A 25547-nucleotide genomic window follows, 5' to 3' on the forward strand; every position below is an offset into this window, starting at 1 on the left:
AGATGCTGCATACACCCATACACTGTACAGTGATGCTCCACAGATGCTGCATACACCCATACACTGTACAGTGGTGCTCCACAGATGCTGCATATGCTGTACAGTGGTGCTCCACAGATGCTGCATACACTGTACAGTGGTGCTCCACAGATGCTGCATACACCCATACACTGTACAGTGGTGCTCCACACATGCTGCATACACTGTACAGTGATGCTCCACAGATGCTGCATACACTGTACAGTGGTGCTCCACAGATGCTGCATACACTGTACAGTGGTGCTCCACAGATGCTGCATATGCTGTACAGTGGTGCTCTACAGATGCTGCATACACCCATACACTGTACAGTGGTGCTCCACAGATACTGCATATGCTTTACAGTGGTGCTCCACAGATGCTGCATACACTGTACAGTGGTGCTCCACAGATGCTGCATACACCCATACACTGTACAGTGGTGCTCTACAGATGCTGCATACACTGTACAGTGATGCTCCACAGATGCTGCATACACCCATACACCCATACACTGTACAGTGGTGCTCCACAGATGCTGCATATGCTGTACAGTGGTGCTCCACAGATGCTGCATACACTGTACAGTGGTGCTCCACAGATGCTGCATACACCCATACACTGTACAGTGGTGCTCCACAGATGCTGCATACACTGTACAGTGATGCTCCACAGATGCTGCATACACTGTACAGTGATGCTCCACAGATGTTGCATACACCCATACACTGTACGGTGGTGCTCCACAGATGCTGCATACACTGTACAGTGGTGCTCCACAGATGCTGCATACACCCATACACTGTACAGTGGTGCTCTACAGATGTTGCATACACCCATACACTGTACAGTGGTGCTCCACAGATGCTGCATACACTGTACAGTGATGCTCAACAGATGCTGCATACACCCATACACTGTACAGTGGTGCTCCACAGATGCTGCATAAACCCATACACTGTACAGTGGTGCTCCACAGATGCTGCATACACCCATACACTGTACAGTGGTGCTCTACAGATGCTGCATACACCCATACACTGTACAGTGGTGCTCCACAGATGCTGCATAAACCCATACACTGTACAGTGGTGCTCCACAGATGCTGCATACACCCATACACTGTACAGTGGTGCTCTACAGATGCTGCATACACCTATACACTGTACAGTGGTGCTCCACAGATGCTGCATACACCCATACACTGTACAGTGGTGCTCCACAGATGCTGCATACACCCATACACTGTACAGTGGTGCTCCACAGATGCAAGATTGTTCAGCCTCAGACAGCTCTCAGCAATACATGTATCACGTTGGACATACAAATTGTGAATTCAACAAGCACTTTCCCACTGTGTTTTGGGTCAGCGAAAGTGAATTGTGAGGTAAAGGTGAAATGAAGTATAACGTCACGTCAAAGATTATTGCACTCATAATATAGCGATGTGCATACACATGACTGCTTGTACTCGTCCGGACTAATGCCAATTTCATAGTGCTAGCCAACCAAAATACATGCCACAGAATACCCTCAGACACAGTAAACTAACTCCATGCTGACCAGTCCTTGTTTTATCCCCTAGTGCCGTGTACCAGGCAGGGTAACAACAAGTACCATCTTTTAACATATTTTGATATGATGTGGCTAGGGATCAAACCCCTGACCGACGGATGCTCTACCATTAGACAAAAGCAGGCTGTGAATTGTGAGCTTCAACAATTACTTCCCTATTGTGTCATGCATCAGTGAATATATATTTTGAAATTGATTGACAGAAGGGTGGAAACGTGGAGATGAGTTTTCTCTCATGTTATCTCCCCTGTATCCATGACTTCAAAATGGTAATGACTGACCATGCTGACTTTGACATCATAATATATACCGTATTTGACGTAATAAGCGCCCCGCTCTAATAAACGCCAATGGCGATATTTGCCAATATACTGGCTGGTGTACAATCACAATTCCTTCCGATTGATCAATGTACACAAGATTTATTTATTTGTGTATAATACGCACTTGTGTGTTATATGCACCCTTAATTATGGGCAATTAAATTCTGGAAAATATATCTGTGGCGTACGCAGAGACTTTTCTTTTGTATCATTACAGGCTGTCAGCATACACCACGAAATTTAGGATCTTTCAACTCTGTGTTTTCTCACCAAAATTTTATTCTAATAAGAGCCCCTTATTTCTAATTTTGAGAGCGCCCTGGATGCTTCATACGTCGAATACAGTACTTTAATGTGTACATAAATATGACCTGTACAATCAGTATCAAACACTTCAGCTCCCAATATATATCGCAATACAAATACCTGTATCACAATACAACTTTTTGGCCAACACATAGGCCTACTAGCATTAGCAATATTTCTCTTTTTTGTTTTCTTTATCCCTAAAAAATAAATTCAGTGTAAATATTGTTTCAGTGGGAGACATGATTCAAGCACTCTGACCATTGTCATGGTTACAGAACAAAATGCCTTAGATTACATTATCAGCAACCAACACAAGTCTTGAGATTCATGTGGAGGGCGTTTATTTACAAATATGATTCAGACAAACAAATTGTAAACAGATAAAAAACAATATGATTTGCCATCTCCAGAATGAGAACTGGAGTCCCTTCCTGACCGATGGCCTTGTTCAGTCACTAGCTTCCGATGAACAGACACGCAAAACTGGCACTGAAACAAAAATTATATTTAAAAACTTTTATTAATAGTTAACAGGTAAACATGGTTAAACATCTTTCAGCATTGTGGTCCTAATTGAGAGTCTGACATTTCTATTATTTCTGAAGATGATTTCTGTGGGACAAACAAATCTGTTTGTTGTTTAACACCACACTCAGCAATATTCCAGCTATATGACGGGGGGTCTGCAAATAATCGAGTCTGGACCAGACCATCCAGTGATTGACATCTTGAGCATCAATCCACGCAACTGGGATACGATGACATGCATCAACCAAGACAGCGAGTCTGACCACCTGATACCTTTAGTCGCCTCTTCCAACAAGCATAGTCGCCTTTTATGGCAAGCATGGGTTGCTGAAGACCTATTCTACCCCGGATCTTCACAGGAAGATTGCTATGCGTTAATTGAACAGAGCTAATCCTTTCCAATCAATCCACTATTGTGAACAGCGAGAGAGCATGTGTTGAGTTGACGCATTGTCAAATATACATAGAACATAAACTCCATCTGCACAGCATCACATTCCTTCTCCCTGATCAGAAGAAATGGATTCTTCTGCTTCACCTCCAATGCCCACTGACCCAAAATGGGGGTTCACTCACATTTTTCCTAAGTTTGTTTTGCAGTAGGTGTATTGTTCCAGGCCTACTGCCTGTCCACTTAATAACTGAATTGTGGCTATATTTACCCAAAGGCTAAGTCAACAACAAAAAGTCAGGGAGCAACGAAAAAACAATAGCACCAAGGAACTGTTGCTCACCAGGAACATTCAACATGTTCAAAGAGAGCTGAATGTTGTACAATATAGCAAAATCTTTAGCCACTTAGTAAGGTCGTTTTTTGTTGGCTTACACATTTTTACCCCGAAAAATCGGTTTGGTAAGTATGGTAAGGGAAAAAATATATGAAAAATTCTGATATGACAAGGCAAGGTTCCCGGATATGGCTGGAGTTACTGACCCTTACTGCCAACACTGCATTGTCACAGAATCATTACAGAAGTGATTCCTTCAATACAGTAGCAAAGTTTGATGGCAAAGTCATCTCGTTACTGCGTTGCAACATTCTAGAAAGCTTTATATTGTAACACAAAAGTTTGTTGGGTCAGCACTGCTGCTGGGATAAAAACATTTGTAAAAAATGATAAATTTGATCTTATTCCATTTTTTCATTATTTTGGGTCGGAGGACCTGTAAACTAATTTTAAAAAAAAAAGCCAAAAGAAAGTGTGGCTGCTTATTGGTTGTTTAATGTTGCCTGAATGACAGTATGATCCAATGTAAAATTCGTGAAACTTCACATAACATTATTGAGGGCATATGAAAGGGCCTGTAAGACTCTTGAGTTTTCAGATAGATTAAGCGATTCCCAGGATAGCTCCCCAACTTCCTATGTCAGACTTGGTTGATATCATACACTGACAGAATGGATAGTTGGCACTGTTGCTCATACTATCAATCACTGCATCATCTGGTCAGACTTCATTATTTACAGGCCACTGTCTGATAGCTTGAATACTGCTGAATGCTGTTTAACAACAAACATTCAGCCTGACCATTGTAATATTCTAAAACAAATACAGTCAAACACTCTTGTGTTGAAGTTGAAGGGACCAACGTAAATACTTCGAGTTATCCAAGTTTTGACACATCCAAAAATGATGAATATAGAATGAACACCCAGGGACCAAGCTTTTACTACGAGACAACCATAAGTTTGACACATCAAAGTTTGACACAACATTACTTGACTGTATGCCATTTTAATTTTAAGAAAAAAGTCTTATTCTCAATACATGATCTTAGCATGTGCAGTACTACATATCCCACCAAAATATCATTTCTTAGCAATTGTGTGTTTGCGATGACGATGTTTAAACATTTTTCATGACTGAATATAGTTTTATCAATTTTACAAAGACAGCAATACTTTTTTAGTCCATAAAAAAAATCCAAAACTTCACCATGTTCATTTGTTTTATCTTAATCCCTTCAACAATTTTGTGTCCTAACATTACAGAGCTAGATCTAGATATCCCTTAAACATGTTAAACATTCAGGCACACTCCTCCCATTGCCTCCAGCCAATTCTGATCAGATGTCTGTATGAACAGAAAACAGCCTATAATAAGCACAATAAGCTCACATTTGGACCTTCGGTTCTGGTGAGCTAAAAATGGCATCTGGTATTTTAAAGTGCTTTTATTTCTAGTCATCTCATTCTCACCTTCGTCAGATTTTAAAACCAAGGCTTCTCATACATTCTTTGTGTTTCTCAATCAGATCCCCACACTGATCTTCTCCCTTCTCAATTATGCTGCAATAAATAAAGACATTAATTGATACTGAATCAGCTAGCTATAAGCCTTTTACTTGTGTACTAATTACTCAACATGACAGAGATAAAGTGATTCTACTAGCACTACTGATCAAGAAAAAGATAATATTATTTTTTTGTACCCTGAATACAATGACAAAGCATGTTTATTTTACACTGAACCCAAGCTATAAAGCATTTCTGGCCTAAAGAAAATATGACTTAATCACTGATAACGCCATGCTTATCATGAAATGATTCATAAGAAAACATACAACTTTATTGAAAACAACTTCTGCTTTATTGCATTTTGCAACGCTTTGATATAGATTCTCATGCTGTTTATCAAGCTGCTGGAGTGACTACAACCAAGTAATGTAATTATATATTTTGGGAAGGAACAAAATAACACACTTTCACCAATTTGTCTGACATGGGAACTTACAATGATATTGTTTAAAAATACTAGATAATTCCCTAAAACACGGAACTACACGAATATCCATCCTCGTTCGAAGGATGTCGGTGTAATAAAGACGATAGGCTAACTTATCCACTCTGACATCAAATAACTTAACTTCACCCGTGAAAGACTAAATACGACTCCACCGTGGATCTCCAAGACAAACATTCTCTCTGGAAAAATCTGGCGTTAATGAAAATCGTTCACATGTACGTAGATATATATTTCACTGGCATTAGTGTCCACCGTACATACCAAGGGCAAATGACTTACACTGTAATAAATGTCTAACGATACATCATGGCTGAGTGAATCAAACCTACCATTGATCTCGAACTTTCTTGGTCGCTGGGCAAGCGCAGCATGGCTTCAGTTTCTTTTCTCCACCTTTTTCGTCTGGCATTGTTGAGCTATATATGATATCACACAGCCAACTTCGTCCTTGCAACTCACGTTTCGTAAGCCGTGTTTCAACAAAGGTTGTTCAGAGTTACGTCCCTTGGGAACTGAGTTAACCGGATACACACCGTACTGGCACTCACAGATTCGCAAAACAAAATGTGCAATATCCTTTTCTTCCTTGCTGCATGATTAAAGTATTCATCGGTGTTATTAAATCGATTTAATAGATTATATCGATTGTTTATCGTCAGCTGATAGAGGCTAAGCGCATATAGATAAATATCGAAAATAGACTGGTACCCTGTCGTATTAGCGAATGCACAAAGTTACGTGATGAGCGCCAGCGCTCTATGGCAGATAAACCATTCCAATATCGAAAATGCCCTCTGGCGGCGAATGTGGAGAATATTATGATCTGTCCGCATTTTAGCAACTTCCGGTAGCAGGTGCTTGGGGTACAGGTATTTGTCTTTGAAATTCTGTATTTATTGTGAATATTTTGTACATGTTCCCAGATAGCTGACTGAAAGTAATATTTCTGTAGCGTTTCTCTTTACAACAATATTCACATAGGCGAAGTAAGGCATCTTCATGAAGAAATATGGATGAAATTGTGATTTTTTTCAAAGACAAACCGGCATAATTCTTATTTCATCAATGATCGGTCCATCTTTTTTAGCATGTTTAGCAAATGCTTAATTATGGCGCATTTATATAGATTTGCTGATAAGGTGTCTCTCGCAATGTTCAAAACACATGACACATTAGGCCTATCTATGTCACATTCATCATGTTTGATACATGGTGTTATTTTGATAGAATATTAACATCTTGCAATGAACTTTGAGTACATTGATGTCATAGATGCGGTGAAGCTTGTAATGACTCTTGTCACAACAATAAAACATGTCATAATAGAAATCTAAGACGCTGCCATGTTATCATGATTTGGCACGAATTGTAATCCTGAAACGCTGTATCTTTGATGATCTTGTGTGCGTTTCAGGCTTTATCACTTCATCATCAAGTTCATGTTATGATACATCTTCCCGAGGCAAGAGAGTTAACTGACTATAAAAGTCCAGTTTCCACCCTTGCCGAACTAGGCTGGTATTATGGAGTTAGTTTGGCTGGACTAACAAGTCTATGCATAGTCCAATCACAATCGCACAACAAAATCGAAATCCGGTTTGTAAACTGTCATGCAGATTTCGGTCGATTGCAAGATTTGGTAAACATGTGCACAGCCAACTCGTTGTCAACAGAAATTTTCCAAATCTTTTCATGTTCTTAATCCAGGTACTCACATGATTTGATGCACTTTGCGATGAAGACCTGTTTTATTACAATATAGATCTTGATTATCGATCAGATCGTCTTGATCGGGCGCCCCGCCATTTTGTTTGAAGCAAATATGAGCGGTGGAATCTGATTGGTCCATAGGAGAGGCATAGAAGGGACAAAACTCGTAATAGCCACTGGTGGCACTACGATCGAGCCCAGGAATTCCAGCCTAGTTCGGCAAGGGTGGAAACTGGCCTTTCAAAGTCAGTTAACTCTCTTGCCTCAGGAAGATGGTTATGATATAGAATAATTTGATTATGCTATGTCATTCATCTTTAGAAAATAGCATGACACTTTGGGAGCAGGTGTAGACATCATTGGTCATGAAAAAGGGAGATAGTTCTATGGATATACAACTTCTATATTACAATGAATGCGATGTTTCGGTGTAGATACTAACCATTCTAACACTGTTATCAAGCAAGAAACATTGCCTAAGGCCTTATACGAATTGATTGACTGATTGAAGAAGTTGTATATCCATAGAACTATCTCCCATCTTCAAACCAACTTCTAAGTCCCACTTGAAGTTAAAATTGGTCCAGCTAGTCCATAGCTCATTTCAAACTTGTGGATTAAGTAAAAAAGATGTATTGGGTAACTAGATTTTGGTAAAATCAACACGTTCCTCTAAATATCAATGGTCTGGAACTGCCAGACCAACTATACTAAAATAATATTTTGTTTTCTGGTAAGTTTGTAATGTCAATCTAAATTTACCTTGTTGTCTGATTGTCTTTTTAGGCAAACAAGTAGAAAATAACTGAAACGGGGTAATTTTCTACCTTAAATTAGTCCTTGTTCAATTGTTTATGGGGTTTTAACTTAGAAAAGACAACAGGAAAAGAGTTTCCCCAAAAGTCCCGAAATCAATTTGTCTTTTAGTTTACAGCCCTAATAAAGAAAAGAAAGCAACTTAACTGATGATGATTACATTGTTTTCTAATTGTAAATGCAGTCTAACCGTGGGGATCATGTATAACAGCAGACATGTAGGGGGTGCATGGTAAACCAATATACATGTATCGCAATAGAACCCGTGTGTATCAATATTTTCTGATCCAGTTACAGACGAATTGATACATAATTGCATAAATTATATGCCCTATCTTGAGGTATTTGGATGGACTGTGTTTCCATCTAAACAGCACACGCTTCACGCTGTTTAAATATATATCCATATTGATGCCGTAATAGGTATCCTCATTTATCCATACTATCATAAACTGAAGTCTGGATTATTGAGTGAAGCAGGACCCAGTTTTATGTTATTGTTTCTTCAACACAATCATTTAAGAATTTGTCTGTTTTAATAATTAAGTGGTAATTCATTGAACCCGGGAAATGTGCTTTTAACCACCATTGTTACACAGATTGTATATTTTCATGTGCTGTTGGTGTGAAGCCCATTTCTGGTGTCCCCCGCCGTGATATTGCTGAAATATTGCTAAAAGCGGCGTAAAACCGTACTCACTCACTCACTCATGTGCTGTTGCTAGTAACAGCAGTATCAACATACATGTGACACAGTCCAGTAAACTATCACTGATTCCCTTTTTAAAAAGAGTTTGTGTTGAGAGCAAAATTTATTTAACACTAAAACAAATTCCAATAGCACTTCCAAAATTCAGATGAAGCTTACATAAACTCTTCAGCGAGAGGGCGGTCGGGTAGCCTAGTGGTTAAAGTGTTTGCTCGTCATGCTGAAGACTCGGGTTCAATTCCCAACATGGATACAATGTGTGAAGGTCATTTTTGGTGTCCCCTGCCGTGATATTGCTGGAATATTGCTACTCATAAAATCGTACTCACTCACTCACCCTTCACTGAGATGGAAAGACATACTGGGATCTGAAGAGTACATAGAATTTGTCAGTTTTGTGATTTAAGAACTGTAGAAAATGAATATCATTTCTGACTAATATATCCGTTGTGTGGAAACAGGAAACAGTTCACTGATAAATATTTTATCCATTATTCGAGTATACAGAAATTTGTTTGGTTAAATGTCAGGTAACAATGTAGTAATAACAAAAAACTGTCAGTGTATGTATTGCTGGCTAATAACCTGAGACGTTACTTTATGATTTTTTATACACCCATTGGTACTATAGGCCCATGGTCTCTTAATAATACGAACAAACACTGAATGAAACAGCATGAGAATGAGTTTGAACAAAATCATTTCACATGCATCTAATCTTGTACATAGTTTAATATTAATTTATTGTTTTCTTTCAGAGAACTGCCCACTACTTAGAAATGGCCGAGAGTGAGAAGGAGCCAGGTGCAGAGGTATGTTTCTTGTAAGGCATCAACAGAGATGGATGTGATCACATTGTCCTTTCAGTCATCACGCGAGGAGTTTGATGCTCCCTTTGATTGGATGAAATAATGTCAGGAACAGGATCGTTTGCTCCTGCAGCATGTTACTAAACTAAGAACTTGCTCACATACATGAAGATCTAATAGTGACATGTTAATATCATGGAATCATAATTTATGTGTTGTAGAATCAGCGCTGAGTTTTAAAATAATAGCATGTTTGAATAGCTGGAGATATCAGCTCAGAGGCCCAGTGATAGGAGGAAGGAATAACACATCCGAATACATGCTATAACTATCTAATCCAGCATTAGAAATTCGTACTAGTCCTGTAGTCCTTGCCAAACTCCCCAATAGTAAAGGTATCATAAGGACTCGTAGAAATGTGCCATTTTAAGGGGTTTTCTATATGTTATCATTATAAGGACTAGTGGACTAAAACAGTTTGTTTCTATTGCTGTAATCACAAAACATAATTTACTGTTCACTTTTAATTGTGATGTCATTTTCACGAGAGCAAATACATGTAAATCAGAGATAGGTAAGATTTGGTATCTATAACACCACAGAACTAAATACTATGGGGTAAGTTGGAGCATGTTTGACGTGTTGTCCAACTAAAGATCTCTTACTTTCATTAAACAGAATTAATATAGAATATTTACGGCTTACAGATAAGGTGCTTCCTTTGCACTTAGTAATCTTTGTTGTGCAAAAGATGAAACTGACCAATCCTGATATAATTTGAGTGATAAGCAGGATAGATAACTGATGGTGCACAAATATGATGAATGTCATGTAAACAGAGGATGCTGACAACTATCTACATATGTTTACAGTTTGAAGAGGAGGATGTTGAGGAAGATACACCACTTGAAAAAAGGAAGAAAATATTTTCAAAAGAATGTGAGTTTATCATGTTTATTGTGTTAAAAATACAAGAATGTGTTGGAAATGGGACTGAAACTTCATAATTATTCCGAAACACTTCAAAGTCATGGGCTAGGGACAGCCCCGAGTTGATGGGTGCGTCTTCAGAATAGTGACAGTCTGTAGTTGGCGAGTACGGAAATCTGTTTGCTTTATGTAAGATGTAATGATTTGATTGTTCCAGTGCGCTGAATGATGTAATGATTTGATTGTTCCAGTGTGCTGTATGACTTTGATTTGATTGTTCCAGTGCGCTGTATGATATAATGATTTGATTGTTCCAGTGCGCTGTATGATGTAATGATTTGATTGTTCCAGTGTGCTGTATGATGTAATGATTTTATTGTTCCAGTGCGCTGTATGATGTAATGATTTTATTGTTCCAGTGCACTGTATGATGTCATGATTTGATTGTTCCTGTGTGCTGTATGATGTCATGATTTGATTGTTCCAGTGCACTGTATGATGTCATGATTTGATTGTTCCAGTGCGCTGTATGATGCCATGATTTGATTGTTCCAGTGTGCTGTATGATGTCATGATTTGATTGTTCCAGTGCGCTGTGTGACGTAATGATTTTATTGTTCCAGTGCACTGTATGATGTCATGATTTGATTGTTCCAGTGTGCTGTATGATGTAGTGATTTGATTGTTCCAGTGCGCTGTATGATGTAATGATTTGATTGTTCCAGTGCGCTGTATGATGTCATGATTTGATTGTTCCAGTGTGCTGTATGATGTCATGATTTTATTGTTCCAGTGCGCTGTATGATGAAATGATTTGATTGTTCCAGTGTGCTGTATGACTTTGATTTGATTGTTCCAGTGCGCTGTATGATGTAATGATTTGATTGTTCCAGTGCGCTGTATGATGTAATGATTTGATTGTTCTAGTGTGCTGTATGATGTAATGATTTGATTGTTCTAGTGCGCTGTATGATGTAATGATTTGATTGTTCCAGTGCGCTGTACGAGTTTGATTTGATTGTTCCAGTGCGCTGTATGATATAATGATTTGATTGTTCCAGTGCACTGTATGATGTAATGATTTGATTGTTCTAGTGCACTGTATGATGTAATGATTTGATTGTTCCAGTGTGCTGTATGATGTAATGATTTGATTGTTCCAGTGTGCTGTATGATGTAATGATTTTATTGTTCCAGTGCGTTGTATGACTTTGATTGGATTGTTCCAGTGCACTGTATGATATAATGATTTGATTGTTCCAGTGCGCTGTATGATGTAATGATTTGATTGTTCCAGTGCGCTGTATGACTTTGATTTGATTGTTCCAGTGCGCAGTATGATGTAATGATTTGATTGTTCGAGTGTGCTGTGTGATATAATGATTTGATTGTTCCAGTGCGCTGTATGATGTATGGGTTCGGAGATGACCAGAATCCTTACACCGAGTCAGTGGACCTCCTGGAAGATCTGGTCATCGAGTACATCACGGAGATGGTGAGATTTGCAACCTGTCAGCCATTCCAGGATGTAATAGTTCTGTTTTCAAATCCCAGATATTCCCTTACGATTTTTTCCACAATATATATATTGTGCACTCTAACAACTTGTGAAGGCCAGTGCAAAGTCAGCACCAGACTCTGCTAGAACATCATAAAGTATTCATGGTGATGTATTAGTGACGATTAGATTAGTAATATTGGAGCAGTACATAGCTACGATATCGCAGCTAATCTCCGCCTATATTTCAGACAAAGAAGGCGATGGAGACTGGCCGTCCTGGCAGGATACAAGTGGAGGATATCATATTCCTCATCAGAAAGGACCCCAAGAAGTACTCCAGGGTCAAGGAACTGCTCCTGATGAGTGAGGAATTGAGGAAGGCCAGGAAAGCTTTCGATGAGATCAAATATGCAGCGACCAAATGATGAGGTCCTCAACTCTTGTACATAGCTCATGAACCTATTTCACGCTCTGCATGGAGAGTGTGAGGATCTGCATTACCATCACGCAGAAATATCATCCATGATATAATTATGTTCATTTTCATTAAAACATGTACTTGTATATTTATTAAAAGGTTTGTCATTGCAGTGGTTTTATTTTTTTACTCAGTAATTTTCTCCGACATAGATTACCCAAGGTATTGTTGATATATAACCGTCTTGCATTAAACAGCAAACAATGCAAGAAGCTTGTCACTACAGAACTTGTATTTAATGTTGACAGCTATAGTCCAGCTATATGATGGCAGCATGTAAATAATTTGGGACCAGACAATCCAAGGACATTACGTAGTCAATGAGGGTTAAAATTTGTATCTTTTAATGTCTGCATGGTGTTGTAGGCAACAGATGAGAAGATGGTCTATCTCCTGCATATACCAGTAGGTGTAGAATGACCCAGTCATAATTTGTTTATTCAACAGGTGCCAAGCAACATAAGCTTTCTTTTGAGGACTGTTTTTACATTTGAATGTTGCTCAAATTGGAGTACAGTAGAACCCGGATATAATGAACCTGGATATAGCGAACAAACGGATACAACAAACTGTTAAAAAATCCCCGTTTTATCTCCTATATAATATCATATAAAATGTATGTATATAACGAACTCTCTACATCAAACTAACGGATACAGCGAACTGATATCCGATCACCGACAAGCCCATCTATCACTGAGAAATCTCACTCAGTGTCAAGTGTCACTGACAATTGGCTGTACGCAATGAGCGGCGAATCAACACAATGGTGGCGAATCAATACAATCAGCGGTGACGGATCAACCTTGTTAAATTTGCATGGTGTTAATCTTACCTGTACATGTAATCTTGCCTGTAAAACAAACATTAAACATATACATTTTACGAGATTGTGTCCAAGTCTCAGTTCACTTGCATATGCTATCATGGCGGGCAATAATAAGAGGAAAGCTATTAGTTTAGACACAAAATTGAGAGTTATTAATGCTGTTGGTGCTGGCATAAAAACCAAGAAAGACCAAAGCTGAAATTAGGCCATGAAGATTTCACGTGTAACACTGCAATTACGTTTATTGTGTTTTGTCTTATCCAAGATTGCGGACTTTTACAGAGCGAAAACGTGTATAACAAACTGATTTCTCTGGTCCCTTGTGGTTCGTTATATCCGTGTTCTACTGTACTTTGACATGTTTCTAGAAATAATTCCCTGGATTCAGGCCCTTCTTGGACAGAATTGCTAACTTCTCACCATGATTATCGGACAATACTATATGAATGGTAGGATATTAATGCACTATTTAGATGTACAATGGCTACTCTAAGTGATAAACTAGTGAAAAGGACAGTTCTAAGGTCTTCCTAAGGTCTTCACATGAGTGAGTGAGTATGGTTTTACACTGCTTTTAGCAATATTCCAGCAATATCACGGCGGGTGACACCAGAAATAGGCTTCACACATTGTACCCATATCGGGAATCGAACCAGGGTCTTCGGCGTGACGAGCGAACGCTTTAACAACTAGGCTACTCGACCGCCCCTCTTCACATGAGAGTTGACTACAACATAATTTCAGGTACATGTATATCATGGCAGGTGGAGTTGCTTCCCTTAGGCGTGCCATCAACTTATGATCATTGGTTTGAATCCCAGCTTTGCTCTGATTACGTTTCAAGGTTTGTCGGCACCATACCCGTGCTCGTGTATTTCACTTAAGTGGTAAACGTCTTGAAACCTGTACGAGCAATAAATGATCCCTTGATGTCGGGGCGGTGAGCTAGCCTAGTGGTTAGAGCGTTCGCTTGTCATGACGAAGACCCAGGTTCAAATCCCCACATGGGTGCAATGTGTGAAGCCCAATTGTGGTGTCCCTTGCTGTGATATTGTTGGAAATTTGCAAAAAACGGTGTAAAACCATACTCACTCACTCACTCCTACGATGTTATGGGGTTATGATGACACAATCATTTCAGCAACAGGGGCTATTCTACCCCGGAGATCCCCACTGAGATCTTAATAATTAGACGAACATAATTTGTGTCAAAATACTTTATTTGACTTAGTCAAGACATCATACAAGTAGCCATCAATATCATTTTAAAACATGTCTAGATAATATAATACATTATGCACTATCATGACTAATATCACCACGACATATTTACAAACAGTTACCATGGCTACTGGCTGGTTCACAAATCCCACAATGAAGTCAATAAGGGATCGTGTGAAGAATCAAATAAAATATTTCAGATGAAATAAATGCATGAATGAAATCTTCATCTCCTAATAGAAAATCTAACCAACATGTCCAAACACTTTTACATATATACAAATTGAGAGAAAGGTATGACATAGATGGCAGTCCTATAAAGATCTACCGACACTGTGAACCTAACTTGTTACCTACACACTGAGATGAGTGAATGCATGTTGTTTTACAACCCAGAATATTCCAGCGACCTGCAAATAATCAAATCTGGATCAACAAGTGGTTGACAGCATGAGCAATGATCCCCAGTCTAGATGTGGCTAACAGACACATATTCAGCCAGCCATGATACTGGGTGTGCATCTGTGAATGCTCAGTCTATATGGAGTACAGGAACATCAATACTGACATGACAGGAACATGGATTATCTCCCCTAACACACCAGCTAAACCGGGTTACTTTGAGCACTGCACCATCACAAAGAAGAATTCACGTTTTTTCAAGAAATTTCATATCAGGAAATGTATGGTATCTATTTTCTTCCTATTTGATTTAATTAAACATTGAATATGATAACTTGGGTTCAACCAACCTGTGGAACAATCCGTCGTCTGACAATCACCACCTGACAAAGTATTGTCTTATTGTTCTCTCTGATTGTTATTTCTCTGTACATGGATTTTTCTTCTTGTCAATAGGTGGGAAAACATTATAAGGCTTCCAATTTTTGTTCTTCCTTCAAAAGTGTTTTTGTGTGCACCTCAGATCTTGTCTAACACATTGTGTGCATATTAGAGTTGTGAAGCCCCTATTAGAGTGACCTCCCTTTTCGGTGAAGGATAATCAAGTTTGATAAATATGAAAAGTATTTGTTTGACCTCTTACCATTTCCCATATTAAAATATGTTGAGCACATATGAAGAAAAACTTGTCATAATTTTCATATGTTGATGTAACAGCTTAAAGTGAATTGACAAAAACTTTCTTATTTCGGTATATGTCCCTCACTTTTCAATGTCCAACAACAGTGATGACATCACACACAGGCTACTCTACCATCAGCAGCTACATTGCAATACCGTCTCCCTGACAACAGCATCTCCATGACAACCTATCAGCTTGACAATTTATCCTCATGACAACCTATCAGCTTGATAACCAGATCTCCCTGACAATCTATCAACATTACAAACGCATCTCCCTGACAACTACATCTCCCTGACAACCATATCCCCATAAAAACATGTCTCATTAACAACATCTCCATGACAACTAGATCGCCGCTAAGTGCCAGTGGTACATTGACATTCAGATACAGGTGGCATACATATGCCCTTGTTAACAATACACACCTGTTTACAAGGCCAAATTGTTGGCAAAAAGTAGTTGGATACATGCAGAAAAACAATCTGGTCGCGCATTCAATGAAATTGACTGAAGCTTTGATTTTATTCAATCATATAAAAGTCAGAAAGAAAGCGTGCATTGTCAGAAAGAAATGCGAATATTGTTGACTTGTAGTGTAACTATGCAGTTATAGTGAATTTTTGCCATAAAATAATATATCACGTGGCCACGGGTCCAGATAGTCCTGTGGGTACAGGGTCCTAGTCAGTACCCACCCAAGCCTAGTACCCAGGGTTCCCATTACAGCCCTACTTGACGTGTATATTACGCAGCATTCTTTGACAGCATTGTGGGATAGCTTCAGTCCTGCATCCAATACTTATAACAGCAAAGTACTAACTTACGGTCAAGGTTGCTGTTGTGGACTGGATTCCTACCACAATGAGGGGGCTGTACTTTGTCTCTACTTCCAGTTCACTGAGGTAGTTAAACTACTGATGATACAAGACTTGAAATAAAGGTAGCAAAATAATCATTGAATGGAGAAAAAAATGAATGGCTGAAGACAACCCACCATTGAAAAGTTTAAAGTCTTCAGTACAACCAAACTCTCATTCGTCAAAACTTGTGGATTGAGTGAATGGTGTTTTAGACTGCAGTAACAAATACTCTGGACAATCAAGGTGGCCGGCCTGTTGATAATCAAGTGGCAAGCCATTGCTTGATAACAGACCTACTGCCGGTGGTTTTGCTGGCATACAATCATCATGAAGAAACAGGGAACAAATCTGAAATGCTTTGTGTTTTTCACTGACAACTAGACAGATCTAGCGACCATGTTGTTGACAAGTGTCCTGGATGCACCTAACTGGAAGCTGATTACATGGGCTATTTGACTTTCTTCTGCTGCCGACTACGGTAGATGTCGTTGACAGGGGCTGTTATCTCGGTGGGTTGCTCCTCATCGCTCTCCTCATCATTCAACTTCCGCTTGCGCATCCCGCTGGCAATGTCAATGGAGAATTGTGTCCCTGCGTCAATCTTGACATGGCCATCCACACCATTGTGTACCCCTACAGGACCTGTGTACAGACAAGGCAAGATTACACGACCTGTACACGAGACCTGCATACAGACAAGGCTAGATTACATGACCTGTACACGAGACCTGCATACAGACAAGGCTAGATTACACGACCTGTACACGAGACCTGCATACAGACAAGGCTAGATTACAAGACCTGTACACGAGACCTGCATACAGACAAGGCTAGATTACACGACGTGTACAAGAGACCTGCATACAGACAAGGCTAGATTACACGACGTGTACACGAGACCTGCATACAGACAAGGCTAGATTACACGACGTGTACAAGAGACCTGCATACAGACAAGGCTAGATTACATGACGTGTACACGAGACCTGCATACAGACAAGGCTAGATTACACGACCTATACATGAGACCTGCATACAGACAAGGCTAGATTACACGACCTATACATGAGACCTGCATACAGACAAGGCTAGATTACATGACGTGTACATGAGACCTGCATACAGACAAGGCTAGATTACACGACGTGTACATGAGACCCGTGTACAGATAAGGCTAGATTACATGACCTGTACAAGAGACCTGCATACAGACAAGGCTAGATTACATGATGTGTACATGAGACCTGCATACAGACAAGGCTAGATTACACGACGTGTACATGAGACCCGTGTACAGATAAGGCTAGATTACATGACCTGTACACGAGACCTGCATACAGACAAGGCTAGATTATATGACCTGTACACAAGACCTGCATACAGACAAGGCTAGATTACACGACCTATACATGAGACCTGCATACAGACAAGGCTAGATTACATGACGTGTACATGAGACCTGCATACAGACAAGGCTAGATTACACGACGTGTACATGAGACCCGTGTACAGATAAGGCTAGATTACATGACCTGTACAAGAGACCTGCATACAGACAAGGCTAGATTACATGATGTGTACATGAGACCTGCATACAGACAAGGCTAGATTACATGACGTGTACACGAGACCTGTGTACAGACAAGGCTAGATTACATGACGTGTACAAGAGACCTGCATACAGACAAGGCTAGATTACACGACCTGTACACGAGATCTGTGTACAGACAAGGCTAGATTACATGACCTATACATGAGACCTGCATACAGACAAGGCTAGATTACATGACCTATACATGAGACCTGCATACAGACAAGGCTAGATTACATGACGTGTACACGAGACCTGCATACAGACAAGGCTAGATTACACGACCTGTACACGAGACCTGCGTACAGACAAGGCTAGATTACACGACCTGTACACGAGACCTGCATACAGACAAGGCTAGATTACACGACCTGTACATGAGACCTGCATACAGACAAGGCTAGATTACACGACCTGTACATGAGGCCTGCATACAGACAAGGCTAGATTACACGACCTATACATGAGACCTGCATACAGACAAGGCTAGATTACACGACCTATACATGAGACCTGCATACAGACAAGGCTAGATTACATGACCTATACATGAGACCTGCATACAGACAAGGTTAGATTACATGACCTATACATGAGACCTGCATACAGACAAGGCTAGATTACATGACCTGTACACGAGACCCGTGTACAGACAAGGCTAGATTACACGACCTGTACACGAGACCTGCGTACAGACAAGGCTAGATTACACGACCTGTACACGAGACCTGCATACAGACAAGGCTAGATTACACGACCTATACATGAGACCTGCATACAGACAAGGCTAGATTACACGACCTATACATGAGACCTGCATACAGACAAGGCTAGATTACACGACCTATACATGAGACCTGCATACAGACAAGGCTAGATTACATGACGTGTACACGAGACCTGCGTACAGACAAGTCTAGATTACACGACCTATACATGAGACCTGCATACAGACAAGGCTAGATTACACGACCTGTACACGAGACCTGCATACAGACAAGGCTAGATTACATGACGTGTACACGAGACCCGTGTACAGACAAGGCTAGATTACATGACCTATACATGAGACCTGCATACAGACAAGGCTAGATTACACGACCTATACATGAGACCTGCATACAGACAAGGCTAGATTACATGACCTGTACACGAGACCTGCATACAGACAAGGCTAGATTACATGACGTGTACACGAGACCCGTGTACAGACAAGGCTAGATTACATGACCTATACATGAGACCTGCATACAGACAAGTCTAGATTACATGACCTATACATGAGACCTGCATACAGACAAGTCTAGATTACATAACCTATACATGAGACCTGCATACAGACAAGGCTAGATTACATGACCTGTACATGAGACCTGCATACAGACAAGGTTAGATTACACGATGTGTACACAAGACCTGTATACAGACAAGGCTAGATTACATGACGTGTACAAGAGACCTGTGTACAGACAAGGCTAGATTACATGACCTGTACATGAGACCTGCATACAGACAAGGCTAGATTACATGACCTGTACATGAGACCTGCATACAGACAAGGCTAGATTACATGACCTGTACATGAAACCTGCATCGAACAAGGTTAGATTACACGATGTGTACACAAGACCTGTATACAGACAAGGCTAGATTACATGACGTGTACAAGAGACCTGTGTACAGACAAGGCTAGATTACATGACCTGTACATGAGACCTGCATACAGACAAGGCTAGATTACATGACCTGTACAAGAGACCTGCATACAGACAAGGCTAGATTACACGACCTGTACAAGAGACCTGCATACAGACAAGGCTAGATTACATGACGTGTACAAGAGACCTGCATACAGACAAGGCTAGATTACACGACCTGTACACGAGACCTGCATACAGACAAGGCTAGATTACACGACCTGTACATGAGACCTGCATACAGACAAGGCTAGATTACATGACGTGTACAAGAGACCTGCATACAGACAAGGCTAGATTACATGACGTGTACAAGAGACCTGCATACAGACAAGGCTAGATTACATGACCTGTACACGAGACCTGCATACAGACAAGGCTAGATTACATGACCTGTACAAGAGACCTGCATACAGACAAGGCTAGATTACATGACGTGTACATGAGACCTGCATACAGACAAGGCTAGATTACATGACGTGTACATGAGACCTGCATACAGACAAGGCTAGATTACACGACCTGTACACGAGACCTGCATACAGACAAGGCTAGATTACATGACGTGTACACGAGACCTGCATACAGACAAGGCTAGATTACATGACCTGTACATGAGACCTGCATACAGACAAGGCTAGATTACATGACGTGTACACCTGCGTACAGACAAGGCTAGATTTCATGACCTGTACATGAGACCTGCATAGAGACAAGGCTAGATTACATGACGTGTACATGAGACCTGCATACAGACAAGGCTAGATTACATGACCTGTACACAAGACCTGCATACAGACAAGGCTAGATTACATGACGTGTACATGAGACCTGCATACAGACAAGGCTAGATTACATGACGTGTACATGAGACCTGCATACAGACAAGGCTAGATTACATGACCTGTACACGAGACCTTCATACAGACAAGGCTAGATTACATGACCTGTACACGAGACCTGCATACAGACAAGGCTAGATTACATGACGTGTACACGAGACCTGCATACAGACAAGGCTAGATTACATGACGTGTACACGAGACCTGCATACAGACAAGGCTAGATTACATGACCTGTACAAGAGACCTGCATACAGACAAGGCTAGATTACATGACGTGTACATGAGACCTGCATACAGACAAGGCTAGATTACATGACCTGTACACGAGACCTGCATACAGACAAGGCTAGATTACATGACCTGTACAAGAGACCTGCATACAGACAAGGCTAGATTACATGACGTGTACATGAGACCTGCATACAGACAAGGCTAGATTACATGACGTGTACATGAGACCTGCATACAGACAAGGCTAGATTACACGACCTGTACACGAGACCTGCATACAGACAAGGCTAGATTACATGACGTGTACACGAGACCTGCATACAGACAAGGCTAGATTACATGACCTGTACACGAGACCTGCATACAGACAAGGCTAGATTACATGACCTGTACACGAGACCTGCATACAGACAAGGCTAGATTACATGACCTGTACACGAGACCTGCATACAGACAAGGCTAGATTACATGACGTGTACATGAGACCCGTGTACAGACAAGGCTAGATTACACGATGTGTACAAGAGACCTGCATACAGACAAGGCTAGATTACACGACGTGTACATGAGACCTGCATACAGACAAGGCTAGATTACACGACGTGTACACAAGACCTGCATACAGACAAGGCTAGATTACACGACGTGTACACGAGACCTGCATACAGACAAGGCTAGATTACATGACCTGTACAAGAGACCTGCGTACAGACAAGGCTAGATTACACGACCTGTACAAGAGACCTGCATACAGACAAGGCTAGATTACACGACCTGTACACGAGACCTGCATACAGACAAGGCTAGATTACATGACCTGTACAAGAGACCTGCATACAGACAAGGCTAGATTACACGACGTGTACAAGAGACCTGCATACAGACAAGGCTAGATTACACGACGTGTACATGAGACCCGTGTACAGATAAGGCTAGATTACATGACCTGTACAAGAGACCTGCATACAGACAAGGCTAGATTACATGACGTGTACACGAGACCTGCATACAGACAAGGCTAGATTACACGACATGTACACGAGACCTGCATACAGACAAGGCTAGATTACACGACGTGTACATGAGACCCGTGTACAGATAAGGCTAGATTACATGATGTGTATATGAGCCCTGCATACAGACAACATTAGAAGTAATGTATAACTGAGTGGCAAACTCATAAATTTAATGAAGTTCTGTGCGATCACTAAAAAGCACTCACCTTCAGGTAATTTCAACTTCTTCATATGTTCAAAGAACTTATCAATGACGACAAATGGGCCCTGAAAGGAGAGGAGGGTATCAGGAAACTCAAATCAAAGATCCATGGTCACAAAATACATCAAATTAAATAACACATAACTAAGAATCCATCGTTAATACATCTCTGCTTTATACCGCTGGACAATCTCCGTGGTGTAGTGGATGGAGTGTTTGCCCAGAGGGTGGTGGTTACATCTCTGGCTGTGTCATACCAAAAGTCGTTCATAGATAGTATGTTCCTGGCTCTCGGCATTGAGGCGATAAAAGAAGGGCTGGCCTCGGTAAACTGTCTGAGTGGGGTCTTAGCCATGTTATCTCAGTGAGCTAGCACAAGCTTAATACAGATATGGAACTCTAAAGTTCAAGGTCTTTTCAAGGTATGCCAACTGTCATTTTCAAGAATTTCAAGTCTGTCAATACTATATTAAATCCAGCATACAGTATTTGTTTTAGGACCTAAAATTCAGTATGACCATCATACATTTTCAAACACAATTTTCCTTTCACCCAACACAAATATATGAGGTCTGACATGAAATCTTCAGGGTCTTTGGCACACAAAGCTATCACTGTGAAAAATCTCACTTCAATATCGTTGGTAAATATTATGGTGTGCCTTAATACTTTGATTAACAAGTATAGTTGCCATCTACCTAATGGTGAAAGTGGTCGTCCACAAGGAAATGTCACTGGTCCTGCTACAGAGTGGCCATCTACCTAATGGTAAAAGTGGTAGTCCACAAGGAAATGTCACTAGTCCTGCTACAGAGTGGCCATCTACCTAATGGTAAAAGTCCACAAGGAAATGTCACTGGTCCTTTCTGAACAAAACTATGGACTATGTTAATTGTGAACCCTGGCAACTCACATGGAAGCAGTCGGGTGGGGGTAGCGTGGAGATGAGGTCAGCTGCCTCCGGGGGAGGTGGGAACACCCCACCTGGTATTGGGTGAGCACCGATGGCTGCAAAGAGAGAAACTCATGTGTACTTAAAGAAGAACACGGCTCAGAAAGGAAGATGGTTGATTAAAGGCTCAACTCAACATTTGATAAAAAAAATATACAAACTAAAATAGGACAATATATTGGGCCATTCCATACAGAACCATGGGTTTCACTATTGCTATGGTAGTGTGTTTGTTTGTTTGTTGTTTAACACCGCACTGAGCAATATTCCAGCTTTATGATGGCGGTCTGTAAATAATCGAGTCTGGACCAGACAATCCAGTGATTCACATCATGAGTATCGATTCACGCAATTGGGATACGATGACATGCATCAGCCAAGTCAGTGAGCTGTACCACCCGATCCCGTTAGTCGCCTCTTATGGCAAGCATAGTCGCCTTTTACGACAAGCATGGGTTGCCGGAGACTTTTTTTAATCTGGATCTTCCCGGGTGTTATGGCAGTATGACATTGGTTGGTCTTCACTATACATGCTGTAGCTATAGTAGTATGAGTGAGTGAGATGGGTTTAACACCGTTTCTAACAGTATTCCAGTTATATCACGGTGTGTCAGCTTAATGTGGGAGGAAAGACCAAAGTGATGCAGGTCTCAGACGTTTACCACTTCTGTGAAACCCACGAGCACGGGTATGGTGCTGAAAAACCTAGAAACATAATCAGGGTGAACCGGAATTCCAACCCACAATCATAGGTTTCTGGCGTGCCCAAAGGACGCAACTCTGCAGGGCAAATCACAGCGAGTTAGACGACTGGGCCACCTGTGGCCCCTATAGTAGTATGACACTGGTTGGTGTTCACTTTAGCTACAGAAGCATGATGTTGGTTCATCTTCCCGATCACCTCATGTCCAACGTATCTGCATCCCCAGACATATATGTAGACACTTACGAACTATTGACTTTGGTTTGAAAGGTAACATCTGTTCAACATCTGGCTTTGGGTAGTGTGGTCTGCGGGAGTCTTCATCGTCGGAGTTCATATGACGCATCACCTTCTTCACGCCACTCAGTGGCATCTGAACCACGTGGTGTTTGGCCAGGTCCTGTAGACACACACACATCCGACATACAAGAGCATTATCTTAATCTAGTGCTACATGGAGCTTGGACAGGTCCTGTAGACACACAAACATCCGACATACAAGAGCATTATCTTAATCTAGTGCTACATGGAGCTTGGACAGGTCCTGTAGACACACAAACATCCGACATACAAGAGCATTATCTTAATCTAGTGCTACGTGGTGTTTGGCCAGGTCCTGTAGACACACACACATCCGACATACAAGAGGATTATCTTAATCTAGTGCTACATGGAGCTTGGACAGGTCCTGTAGACACACAAACATCCGACATACAAGAGGATTATCTTAATCTAGTGCTACATGGTGTTTGGCCAGGTCCTGTAGACACACACACACACATCCGACATACAAGAGGATTATCTTAATCTAGTGCTACATGGAGCTTGGACAGGTCCTGTAGACACAAACACATCTGACATACTAGAGGATTATCTTAATCTAGTGCTACATGGAGCTTGGACAGATCCTGTAGACACACACACGTCCGACATACAAGAGGATTATCTTAATCTAGTGCTACATGGTGTTTGGCCAGGTCCTGTAAACACACACACATCCGACATACTAGAGGATTATCTTAATCTAGTGCTACATGGAGCTTGGACAGGTCCTGTAGACACAAACACATCCGACATACAAGAGCATTATCTTAATCTAGTGCTACATGGTGTTTGGCCAGGTCCTGTAGACACACACACATCCGACATACAAGAGGATTATCTTAATCTAGTGCTACATGGAGCTTGGACAGGTCCTGTAGACACAAACACATCTGACATACAAGAGCATTATCTTAATCTAGTGCTACATGGAGATTGGACAGGTCCTGTAGACACACACACGTCCGACATACAAGAGGATTATCTTAATCTAGTGCTACATGGTGTTTGGCCAGGTCCTGTAAACACACACACATCCGACATACAAGAGGATTATCTTAATCTAGTGCTACATGGAGACTGGACAGGTCCTGTAGACACACACACATCCGACATACAAGAGGATTATCTTAATCTAGTGCTACATGGTGTTTGGCCAGATCCTGTAGACACACAAACATCTGACATACAAGAGGATTATCTTAATCTAGTGCTACATGGTGTTTGGCCAGGTCCTGTAGACACACACACATCCGACACACAAGAGGATTATCTTAATCTAGTGCTACATGGTGTTTGGCCAGGTCCTGTAGACACACAAACATCCGACATACAAGAGGATTATCTTAATCTAGTGCAACATGGTGTTTAGCCAGGTCCTGTAGACACACAAACATCCGACATACAAGAGGATTATCTTAATCTAGTGCTACATGGTGTTTGGCCAGGTCCTGTAGACACACAAACATCCGACATACAAGAGGATTATCTTAATCTAGTGCAACATGGTGTTTGGCCAGGTCCTGTAGACACACAAAC

The 25547-nt window shown here is 40.9% G+C and overlaps 2 protein-coding genes across 2 annotated transcripts in view; one reads left to right on the forward strand and one right to left on the reverse strand.

The window, feature by feature from the left end:
• Positions 1-6287: 6287 nt before the first annotated feature.
• LOC139474984 (transcription initiation factor TFIID subunit 13-like) lies at positions 6288-12565 on the forward strand. The gene is made up of 5 exons (XM_071258189.1): positions 6288-6369; positions 9494-9547; positions 10417-10483; positions 11872-11969; positions 12224-12565. Exons 2-5 carry the CDS (start codon positions 9515-9517, stop codon positions 12398-12400), a joined length of 375 nt encoding a protein of 124 aa, XP_071114290.1. The 5' UTR covers positions 6288-6369; positions 9494-9514; the 3' UTR covers positions 12401-12565.
• Positions 12566-16592: 4027 nt separating this feature from the next.
• The window catches only part of LOC139474371 (cleavage stimulation factor subunit 3-like), a 57601-nt gene continuing 48646 nt past the window's right edge, over positions 16593-25547 (reverse strand). Inside the window, exons 18-21 of the mRNA XM_071257357.1 lie at positions 23934-24087; positions 22946-23040; positions 22037-22097; positions 16593-17092 (exon numbers count right to left, since the gene is read on the reverse strand). Of these exons, the coding sequence (XP_071113458.1) occupies positions 16899-17092; positions 22037-22097; positions 22946-23040; positions 23934-24087 (504 nt within the window). The 3' untranslated portion in view covers positions 16593-16898. The remainder of the gene's footprint in view (positions 17093-22036; positions 22098-22945; positions 23041-23933; positions 24088-25547) is intronic.

Source organism: Haliotis cracherodii, unplaced genomic scaffold (assembly GCF_022045235.1).
Source record: "Haliotis cracherodii isolate W230 unplaced genomic scaffold, xgHalCrac1.p SCAF_3, whole genome shotgun sequence".
NCBI lineage: Eukaryota > Metazoa > Mollusca > Gastropoda > Lepetellida > Haliotidae > Haliotis > Haliotis cracherodii.